The following is a 12160-nucleotide window of genomic DNA, read 5'->3' as shown; positions in this document are numbered from 1 at the left end:
GGTCCCACTGGACTTCTTCCTCATAAGAGTCCTAGAGCCCAGGAACCAAGATAAGGCTGGTCAGAAGTTTTCCAAAGCACTCAGCAACCTGATAAGCATATACTGCTTGGCATAGGGGATTGGACTAGACATCCCCAAAGGTCCATTCTCAACTAGATCTCTCTAGGCAACTGGAAGGCATGTGAAACTGACTTCAAAGCTTTGCAGTGTCTCACACACAAATTTTCTGTTTATAAAGGAGTAGAAGTGAGAGGCAAGAACATTCAGTCAATGAACTAGTTTTGCTAACTGGTAGTGCTTGCAGCCAATACCACACATTTTTAGTGACAGTGATTTTAGTGATTTTTAGTGATTTCTATCCTGGCTACTTTTCTAGCTGTCCAGAACTCTTTAAACTAAGCATTATTTCAGACTTACTGATGGATGAAAGCAAAAATAATGTTTTCAAACACTTTCCTCCTTCACTCCCTTTCTGTTCTCTTTTAGTTTTCAAAAATTACACTGCAAATGTGCTATCTGCCCTCTCTGTTTCAAATGAACCATCACTGGTTGCAGGTAGACATATCAAAGCAGACAATTCTCATCTTCTATAATGTAGAACAAATTAAGTTGGAAGAAAGTAAACTTGGAAGCTTGAAATCATGTCCTTGAATTAAACACTTTCAACTGTAAATTACTCTGTGAAACTATTCACATCTACACTAAGGATCCTTCTGTGTTGCCTCACCTTCTCTCTTTGTCCTTAAAATCTGTCTTGCAGTCTCCTCTCTTCTGGTATGCCTGGACTCAAAGAATCAGTGCCTTTAGTAACAGGTAAGGGCAAAATGCATCCGCACTTGATTACCAGCACCAATGCTGCTAGACCAGCGACTAGAATTACAGGGACTACGTCAAAAAGGAACCTGGAAGTCATACTGCCCCTTCCTCTCCTCTAAACACTTTCAATCTAAGATCTGATTTTTGTGTGCAGACAATTTCAGGTAATGATGGGCAAAAAAACTTCAGGGTTGAAGGGACTGTAAGTTTCTGCTTACTTTTTGAAGCTCTGTTAGAATCTACCTGGACAAGTGCCTGACTGAGTAGTCCTGGTTTTGGAATGTCTATTTTTCAGCTCAGCAACAACTATCAGAACCTGCCCAAGATTCTAATAGGTCCCCTATTAGGCCCAAGGTTTTCAAAGAAAAGAAGCTAAATAGTGAAACCAAGTTCACATGCTTTAATACTGATGAGAGACAGTGCCTTGAAGAGACAAGACATGCACATTTTTCAAGTGAAGGTGCTGGGACCTGAACTAAGTCATACTGTTACTGTGATATTGTTACTGTGATATTGTTACTCTGTGACTTCTGAATGTTATTCTGGTTTTTCAAATGTTGCAATAACAATTCACCACATCTTCATTCAACTGAGGGAAAATTGTGACAAAAGAGTGATACTAAAGACAATATTCGATCCCTTCTTTCCTTTTTGCAACCATTACCCTGAGTTTCAAATACAGAAAAAAAAAAAATTGCTAATTGCTGATCCTCACACCAAATTTCTTTGGAACTTTAAACCACTGATGTTTACACAGACACAAACTTGATACATGACTAATAATCAGTCACACCTTGTTTAAAATATTTGGGAGCACACCCTTAACATCAATAGATTTTGAACTGCAACCTCCCCACGTATTTTCTTTCAGATTTCAAAACCCAGTGAGGATGGGAAAGGAATTGGGCAGACAGCTAATCAGAACACGCTTTTTTGATCTTATGCAGGAAGTGTGATGAAAGTAGGTTTAATAAATATTAATTAGTTATTAAACTGAGTATTTTTTTCAGTGAATATTAATGGCTTTGAAACACAATTCAGTGTTCACAGTCAGAAGTTTTGGCCAAATGTTCTGAAGCCTAATTTTGCTAAAGAAAGCACTGTTTTGTCAGAACAGATTTTCTGCATTCATTTTGACGAAACGTCACTTGCACAAGAAAAAAGCATGAACTTTTCAACAGTATCAGAAAAAAACCAATTCTGGCAATGTAGAAAGTATATGTTGTGTTATTTTTCCATTCTGAAATGATTTTCCATTTCACAATTTTAATTTGTATTACATGCTGTTGCTTTGAACAAAGCCCATAATGTTTCATGTCAATATACAGCCAATATAAAATAAAATAAAATAAAATAAAATCTCCTCTGAAAAACTCACTACTTAACCTCAGACAAAATAAATTGAAAAATCATTTGCTGGAGACATTAAGAGGCTGGCCTATGAACTGGTTTTGCTGTTTCAGCTTTGCTTTTTCAAGCACATTGTACACAACACTGTCACACCTGATGGACAGTGCCTCCATGATAAAATAAACAATGCCTCTCCCCCTACCAGCAGGGTGCAGATGTGTTCATTTTCACCCAATGTGAGAAGATGACTACTGAGCTCAGGCTCCATTCTCTATAACCATCTCCCATCTACTGCCTTGAAGGTAGTGAAAATCTTCAACTTGTTGGATTTTCCAGAAGCGACAGAATCCATGCTTTCTGCTAACAGCTAGGACCCCATCATTATGGTTTAGGCTAACAACAGCCTAGTAATACACTCTTAAATATTCTTATTCAATTGCTAGTTTAGAGGCACATCAAAAATCCTGTGACTTTTTTATAAATTATACTGACAGGAAAAAAGTTGTAATTTTTATAATATTGCAAGAGTTACTTCCAAGAACAAAAATCAACAGAAAGGTGCAAGTCCACCATTTAACCAGAACTATCAAAAGTTTATATACTCAACTTTGGAAATCAGAACCACTGCTACAGACTGTAATGAGAAAAAAAAATGTAACTCGCAGTTTCCTTTGCTATTCAGGGAAACCACATGCCTGTTTATGAGTCCACAGGATCAGGATATCAAAAGGCACCACCCTCTCTGAATTCAGCTCTGCACTTCCAGTGGCTGTGGTAGAGCAGGAACTATCTGACAGAACAGAAAGCAATGCCTGTTACTGATTTTCCTCACAGACTGCACGTTTAGCTAACTTGTGAGATAATCCTTATCTAAAATTAAGAATAGTCCCATTTCCCAAAATTGAAATGCAAATCAGGAAATGAAGTGGTGTGGGCACACTGCTGCAAGAGCCTTGGGAGGGGAAAATCCTGACTGAAAGGATTAGCTGGTAGAGCCTAGTTGGTGCCCAGTTCTTCACTGAGCCAGACAAACATGATAACCCCATCCTGAGACGTTGCTGTATCACTACATCAGGAAGACACCTCTGTGAGCTTGATGTTCACTGAAGTAATTGCTGAACACCTGAAACATAAGTAAGAAATGGGTCTCCCTCTTTCATTTGCACATCTACCCTTTTCACCAGTCTGCTTGTTAGTAAAGAACAGGTCTCAGATAAAGAATTTGAAACTAGGCATTTCAACAGCAGCCAAGAATTTCTGGTTACAGCACAGTTACCAGGAGTATGTGTCTCCAATTTTTACCCAGCCCTCAGCAATTATAACTGTGTTTAAGGAAAGAGTGGGTGGGTATGAGCAAGCCAAATATCTACAACCCTGAAGGAATACAGAGAAAAGGAAACACAGGGAAAAATCCAGGGCTGACAGAGGTAACCTATACCATCTCAAAGTGACAGTTATTGACATGAGCAACATAACTACCTCAGTGACTGTTTTTTAATAGATGCATTTCAATTTATTGATGATGCTATCTTCAGGTTCATTTAATTGCATTTGGATGATAATTTCTGGAATTTGAATCAGACAAATATCTCACACAAATTCTCCATGCAAGTTAAGTCAGTCTGGCTCTCTCAATGTCCACAGAACACAAAAAGGTTTCCTGCTGCTGGAAAAAATGGTCTTCAGAGATGTCTCCATTATGCAATATTCAGTCATATTAAATGAAAACGACCAAGTTCTATACTCTTTTCACTTTTCAAATACAGGTAGTATTTGGGTAGATTCTCATTGCTGTGTTTTGGGAAACAATCTTTTGTTACTAGAGAAAAATAAAAAACTAGAGTGAAGTGCTTTGGGTTTTGCTTTCTGTTTTGTTTTAGAAAAAGCTTGTCACACGAAACAGAAGAATAGGTTTTAAATCACTGTTACTTAATCTCAGTACAAAATCAGGGTATGATTCATGCTTTTTCCCTGGAGCAGAAATGAAACCTTTAACCAAAAAAAACCAGCTGACTCACACATGGTAGTAAAGGTCCCTGAGAAGTCCAAACACACCTAATAGACAATGAGAACATTGCAGTTTTGTGCAAAGAGGCTACCAAAGGATACTTATAAACTCAGCTGTCCAAAGCAGCAAAATATAATTGTAACTGTCACCTTTTCCTTTGAAAATTGTGTTCTGGTTGAATAACAAAAATCACTGGGCAGATGCAAGAATTAAGTGAAATACTTTGTAAAAAGATCATATTCCAAGACTTTAAATTTAGGAGTAAATTTAAGCCCAAGGGAAAATTTATTCCAAAGCTTGTGCCATTAATTCTTCAGTGTTTAAAAATATCTAGAGGACAGAGAATGCACAGATCAAATTACAAAAGAGACAACAGGAACTGAAGCACAATTCTAAAGCAGATGTGCTCCAGCTCAAGGCAAACCTCTGCATTACAGAGAGATCCCAAAAGTGATAGCAGAGGAATAATGATTTAAAATAGACTCCTACAAAATATTTTTCTTCTCAAGTCCTAGAATGTAATGATGAACTTATTAAAAAAAAGATCAGCTTTGGTGTAATTTATAAAACAGTGTGTTACAACCAGGTATCACCATCATCCCAGCAGTAAAATGTATTTTCAGAGTAGACCTATGAAGAAATGGCATAAAAGCCAAACTGGCAGGAGTAATGCAAAAAAAAAAAAAAAAAAGAAAAGAAAAAGGGCAAGTCAGCCAGTACCCCAGACCTACTTGGAAGGTTAGGTTTCACATCAGACCCTATCCTGCAGGAAGGAAAGAACGGAAACATTTATCTTTGCACCCATATAGCCTATACCAAGGTGAAGGGGCTTCTTTTCTCCTGCACAGAAAACCTTGACAGTCTTCCTCAGCCTGAAAATGAAGTGAACTTATTATCCTGTCATGGGTGGGAGATTTGGGCTAGATGATCTTTGATCCTCCCTTCCAACCCCAACTGTTCTATGAATCCATTTTGTGGTATGGTGAAGACAACATCTGTAATGTGCCCTGCTCAGTCAAAGCTATGTAACGCAAACTCAGAGCAGCACTAAGACTGGAATTCTGATCATTTCCTAATTCTGTAGATCTTTCATCCTCAATCCCGGGCTTTTTACTTCGAAGAACTGTAGCAATGCTGTACAGCTTTATTCCAGTAAAGCACACAAAAGGAATAAAATCCCCAAACAATACAATTCCTTACTCAGCCTAAAGCAGAAGCAGCAGGAGCATTTTAAATTAGAACCAGAAAAAAAATTAATCCAAGTTTACTTAGTTAAGTGAACACCAAATGAAGACTAAAAATCTCTTAACATTCCCAGACAGGAAGGTTCTAATCCAGAGACTGTAACTATGCATCATGCAGTCCTGAACACTCTGGAGTCCTTTGGAGCTAAAACAGTGGAGCAACAAACTGGATCATTTTCTTGTATGGCACCAGAGAAACTAGGTCTTATAAATACATTTACTGTGTTTTACTGACAAATACTTACTTCAGTGAAAGAGAATAGTCATGCTTGCTTGTTTGACTATTTCTTACAAGGTAGCTACACTCCTTACATAAACGTAACAGGTTTTCTGCATCTGTCCGACTGATTGCTCCATGATACCATCTAGAAAAAAGCAAAGAGGTTAATATACACACAAATATTCTCACACTGTTTTCACTACCTTAATGTTGGGGGTTAGGGGAGTTTTTACTCTTTCCCTTGGTGGAGAAATTTTTGCCATTAGCATGTTAAAGAAACCTGGCTGGGCAACTCCCTGGCTTCTAACTACTCAAGACAAAAGAGAGGGGTGGGGATGAATAGCTGTGAGTTGCTTGGTCCTTTCGAAGGGCCACTCAAGCTCGACACCCGAATGCAGAGGAGAGAACTTCTCTTTTCTCCGTGGTGCAACCAGGCCCTGCACTCCAGCACTGTTACAGCTTCCTGCTTCTGAGAACCGGGACGCAAACGGTGAGCGGAGTTTTTTCCTTCACCCTTCTCCCACCTGGGACCGCTCTGCCACCTGCCTGCTCCTGCAGTTGCTGCGACTGAGAGAAGAGAGAAGGTCACTCCGCCCCATCGGGACTGTGCGGAGGAGGAGGGTGTCTGACTGGAAAAAAAGGACTGAGACTGAGTTTTGTTCTGTTTTGTCACTGATTTTTTTCATAGCTGATGTTGTTCTTGTTTGTCTTGTAGATATACCAGTAAAGAACTGTTATTCCTAAAGCCACACCTTTTGCCTGAGCGCCACTTAATATCCAAATTATAGTAAACTGCGAGGGAGGGGATTTTCACTCTCCATTTTGGGAAAGAGCCCTTGCCTTTTTTTTCTGGCAATACTGTCCTCTAAACCAGGACACTTACTTTTTGATGTATCAATTGCTACCAATAGCACATGGATACCTTTAAAAGCTAACATATTATGGATAAAAAGCACTAGATGAAGTTATTACAAATCATGGAGGCTTGTAGTTCCTGTCAGCCAAGGGGAAAAACTCAGATCAGCAAGCCACACAATAAGATTGTTGCACATGTTTATGTAAGAAATTCCCATTTAGAGCAACACATCATAATTTGTCTTGCAAACAGATCCATGACATACACGTTTGCTCTATTTCATCTCTGGGATATATCAGTTTTAAAACTGATAAACAAAATAAGAAAACAACGAAGGCAAAGAAATAGAATATAACATTGAGAATATGAACAGTTAACAGTGGAAAAGATTTGCTAAAATAAATCTTTGAAAAAGGAGGACAGTGATAAAGTGTGAAGATCTATCAAAAAGGCACACTATTCTTAACAAAGCTATGGCAACTCTGAGAGCTTTATATAAATCTCTGGTGGATCTGAGGAGTGAATGTGAACAATTCAAGGAAAAAAGGAAAGTAGGAGAAGAGAGGTGTGTCCTTCATTAAACTAGCCACTACAAACCAAAAAGCTTCTCAGTGCATGCTGTTCTGCATCAGCTTTCAAAATCACGGACTCCACAAGCAAGCACTTTGACCCTTCCCTAAGTTTCCAGAGTGTGTCTGTGCAATGTGTCTGGCCCTGTACTGTGTCAAACATGTCTCTGAGGAAGGTCTCTCCCTCCCTGCAATTGCCAGGTGCACTTTGAAACACTCTATGACACTACCATGTCTGCCTGAGCAAGACAATGTGCACATCAGATGTGCTCTGTCTCTGTTCTTGCCAGGAACTGTTGCTTGCTTTGTGTAAAAGAGTTTTATTCCATTTGTTCTTACTATACAAAAGATGCTTCAACTAAAATATAGGTGAATAAAGACCAGATAAATCTCGTTGACAGAAATCATGCTCTTAACTACCTTGTGCTGGTGTCTCCATTGTCAATTCTGACGAATGTACTAAAAAAAAAATGTTGGTGCTCAAACTAAAAATTCATTGTGTGCTTGATTAAAACCAAAATCTGCATTACTGAGAACTAAAAAGAGGTTATATTTTGTATAGTCAAGACAGACTGGAAAGGGAGGCCGAGATGGCTTTGTCACTTTACAAATAAGATAGAGACACAGATACAAATTATTTCAGGCAGTCTTCTCCTCATCTCACATTAGATATTTACTGTTGAAGGATATTTCTTAACAAGCAATTTAAAGATTAGATTGCCTTCTGAGTGTGAGGGAATAATATTAATGCAAGTGTGAATCAAGAAATGGATTTGGGAGAAATTTAAAACTTTTCCTAATAGCTACAATTATCTTTATTTTCTTTTCTCCCAAAAAGGCCAACAGTGAAATATTACCTTACCAAAATGAGGGAGATGCTGAACTCTGATATTCAGAGAGAAATGGAAAAAGAACACAGGGCTGGTTTGAGGAAGCTGCTTTTAAGAGTTGAAAGTAAAACAGTTGATGAGATAACATCTGATTCAGATGTGACGTCTGGAAGCTGTTTTGGCTACACCTGACAGTAAACAGCAGTTTCCAGAAGTATAATTGTTTGTGAGTCATATGCCCATGTAATTGGGACACCCTGATTGCTCGTGTTCCAGCTACCTAGTGCAATAAGCATAGTGTGATAATCAGCTTTAAGTTCCTGAGTGATTTGCTGTTCAACTCTATTGGGTCTGTTTGTCTCAGGTGTGCTTGTTTTTTTAAATGTCAGCATATAAGTATTTGTGAAGAAAGGTCAAAGATTCAAACATCAGTGATGTGGTCTTTAAAAAGTGCAATGACAGTGGAAGACACCAGTGCAAAAGTGTGTAATAACCTGAATGTCTTCCAAGACATCCTGGACAACACAGGCACACAATGCAAATCTGAAAGCAAAATTCTAACATAATCACACACTTTGACCCTTAACAGGATCTCCTCTCAAGTTTGTAAGTACCCTGATTGTGGTTTACACATTGCTCTTCCCAATATCCCTTATTTTGCAATGGTCAGGTTTCAGCCCTAAGGGTCCGCAACTCCATTGAAGACAGGAGAGCAGCATCAGTTATACAGCGAGTATAATAAATTATTACAGTTTATATAATGCACAACACTACTGTGTTTCTGAGTTAGACCAAAACAGGAAACCACCAGATCTTGATTATACGGCTGGGAGGGATTCACTTTGAATAAGACAATGGAAACAGCAGAACACAGTTTTTCTTTACACTGTTATTGAGGAAATAGAACAAATTACTTTGATTCCCCCGGGTACATGAGTTAGTAAGTTCATAGTTACAGATTCCTCTGTCACAAGCAACTAAAAATATTTTCTTAATATACTAATGCACCTTAGTATTTCTGCCTGTTTGGGGAATATCCTAACCTACCCATCCACTTGCCAATTTGTGTGCATCCTGTCCTTTAGATCTCATATTCCTTTCTGCAAAAACAGACTCCACTTTCGCAGAAAAAGAAGGAAGGGTTTGGCATGTGCTGTGGAGATGTCTCATGCTATTAAAGTGGAGTAATTTGAATTATTATGAATAATCTGTGGTAAAATAAATGTGAACTCCTGCACTTTCTGATGCATCAGTGTTAACTGTGCATTCATTTCAGGTTTGATCCATCATACTTAAGAATCAAAAACAACCTCCTGTCACTGGCATTTGAATAGTTAAGAAGGAAAAAACAGTTTTGAGTTGTAACACTGAACTGCAGTTATACTAAAAGACAGAATGATACCACAACATATTTATGAGTCAAAAAATAGGTAATAGACATTCACCCTCCTGCAGTTATTTTAAATATATTTGGGACTGAGCAAGCAATTTTCATGACTTGGAACTACCCAACTTGGATTTACAGTCAAATTTACAGCCTTTTAGTCATTTGCTTAACAATATCAGTGACTGATATTATTATTTCACAATAAGGGTTGCTATTTCCTCTGCTGGAGATAAGCATACAATCAGTCAATAGGCAGATGGTTCAAAGGTTGAGCCTGATTAGATGGAACATGACAACATGCAGTTGATATTATCTGTTTCAAACTTAAGCTTCCGAATACTGCCTGAAAATAGAATGTCAAAGGAAAAACAATTTCTGGAACTACCTCCTCTCAAACACTAGAATCCTCCTACTGAGGATTTGGAGTGTAAAAGGATTGTTAATACTCTCCATACCACTAGCATTAAGGAACAAACTATTCTCACAAAGTGCCTATTCACATCCATGCTAAATCACGCCTTCCCTCTCCAGTGCAAAGAAATTCTGCCTGTAAGCCAGAATGACAGCTTCTGAAGTGGATTGACTTCAGGGATTCAAGACACAGCTTCTTCACTTTACTGCATGAATCCACTGACTTCTCAGAGCCCAGGAATATCAGTCTTACTTTTGTAAATTGCTCCACAAGAGGATTTTTCTCTGTGTAGCAGGAATTCTGGTCCCTTCTCTGAGACTGCACCTTTGGTATGATACAGGACAGTAGGTCATTCCATCACACAAGCCAGTCTGTCCAAATTGTTCAAGGGAGGGCAACAGTGAGGCAGGACAGGGGCCACTCTTGTGGATACCAGCTATTCACTACAGGGAATTCACCCAGAACATGAATTCAGGGTTGATAGAAGTGCATCTAAATATCACCCTCAAATTTGGCAAAACAAGGGTAGAAATAATGATCTATTTTCTGAAATCTGTTTAAGTGGTCTCCCTGGAGGAGAATCACAGACAGATGCAAGGCAAATCTGATGCATTAGAAACATGCTCTGCAGCCACAACTATATGGGGTTCATGCACCTTTAAACAGAACTGCATTTTTTTCCCTAATGCAGTAAAAATAACAAGGTCGAAAATGGAATAACTGTACATACTTGACAGATAATTCATTGTTCTTGAGATGAGTTTCCCCTTTAATACTATTTTGTTTCCCCACAAAAATTATTTTCAGGTAAGTAATTAGTCACAGGATTAGTAAGAGGAGGTCTTTGGGGCTCTGGGGATACTGAGGAGGGAAGGTGGACAGTAGGATCTGGGCACTTGCTGTTCCTGTAAGTGGGGAAGTGAAGAGCCAGAGAGCAATTACTGTGCTTACTTACATCTGTTTTTCCAGCTGAATAGTTGGATCTATTCTCTCTCCCAGGATCCCACAAAATTCTGGACTGCCATGTTTCATGGGTTTAAAGCCTCCTCCAGGTGCTCTTAATTGCCTGTGCTGGTCATTTGAGGAAGAAGGAGATACTTGACGTTTTCCACCTCCATTAAACTGGGCTGCAAGATACACAAGAATTACATCTCCAGGCAAGGTTAGCAAGGACCAAAAGAGTAGTAGCACTTAGAGAGGTTTACACACCCCACAGAGAATAAACACATACCCACTACCATTAAGATGCTTTATCTACAAAGTTATATATATCATGTAAAGTGTTTCTTACTATGCAGAATAAAACTCTCTTGCTTTCCCAGTAATAAAATTCACACTCTTCTAAACCTTGTTACAATAACTACATTTATCTTGACATTCGATACTTTGATCCTCCAGAGATGATACTGTTAAACAAGTAATAGTAACAAGCCTTCAGTCACCTGCCATAATTCCAAAAACAAATAAACGAGAATATCAGTTTGCCTCAGGTTATGTGCTATCATGCTAACAGTGATCTGCGGGCAAATCAGGCAGCTAACACCCATCTATCCATATCAAAAATACTGTACAGCAGCAAAGAATCAACAGTGCATCCACTCACACACTGCTGGCACAAAGCTTTTGCCTTTAAAATCTAGGAAACAAATGAAAAAAGAAAAATAGCCTTTCATAATTTCTCTCATTAACTACATTATTCCAAGAAGAGTAGTACAACTTATTTTGCAAAGCTGTAACTTATTAGAGTGCTGCAGCCAAGCACATACTAATGATGTCAGCATCCTCATTCTACCCTTACAGATTTCACATAGCTACAATTAAAAAAAAAAAAAAAAAGGACAGAATGTTGAGAGGATCAGTGAAAGAATCTATCTACATCATATTCCTGACTCTCAGTGCCTTCTACGGTTTGCTGCTTCACCAAAAACTAACACTTCCAGCTGCAGATGATGGTATCTTAAGGTCATCTAGTGAGGACCAGGCAGAGAACCTTCACTTTGCCCAGAGTTGAAAATCACAGTTCTCAGAAGAACAAATAGCTCAATCAGCCCCTATGTGAGTTTCAAAAGCAATACTGGGGAAAAAAGTTACAAGGAAAACTGAAGGGACTCCCTACAAAACTTATAGCCTCATGCATTTGAAGTGAACTTACTTTATAAGACAGCCAAGTAGGCATGTATTAAGTATTTATAGTATTAAGCATTTTAAAGCAGACAGCTGCAATGTTCAAGTTCAAAAAGATAATGCAAAGAAACATGTTGGATGAGGAGAGTGTTTTGGAGCTGTTTTTTAAAAAATTATTTATGCTTTTTTCATGAAGCTCAGGACACTTCTAAATTCCCCCTTAGAGAAAGTACACACAATTTCTTTATTACAAAATCTGGGCAAATGTATTCAATCACATTTCAAAGTATGCAAGGTGGAAATATGCTGATCCTCTCTTAATATAAGATGAGATTTAGTCTCAT

The 12160-nt window shown here is 38.4% G+C and overlaps 1 protein-coding gene across 1 annotated transcript in view; it reads right to left on the bottom strand.

Moving 5' to 3' along the window:
- Positions 1 to 12160, bottom strand: part of SHB (SH2 domain containing adaptor protein B) — a 59716-nt gene that overhangs the window by 4252 nt on the left and 43304 nt on the right. Inside the window, exons 4-5 of the mRNA XM_033084958.2 lie at positions 10648 to 10819; positions 5664 to 5783 (exon numbers count right to left, since the gene is read on the bottom strand). Of these exons, the coding sequence (XP_032940849.1) occupies positions 5664 to 5783; positions 10648 to 10819 (292 nt within the window). The remainder of the gene's footprint in view (positions 1 to 5663; positions 5784 to 10647; positions 10820 to 12160) is intronic.

This window comes from Catharus ustulatus, chromosome Z, assembly GCF_009819885.2.
Source record: "Catharus ustulatus isolate bCatUst1 chromosome Z, bCatUst1.pri.v2, whole genome shotgun sequence".
NCBI classification, from domain to species: Eukaryota; Metazoa; Chordata; class Aves; order Passeriformes; family Turdidae; genus Catharus; species Catharus ustulatus.
This window is presented reverse-complemented; position numbering and strand designations above follow the sequence as displayed.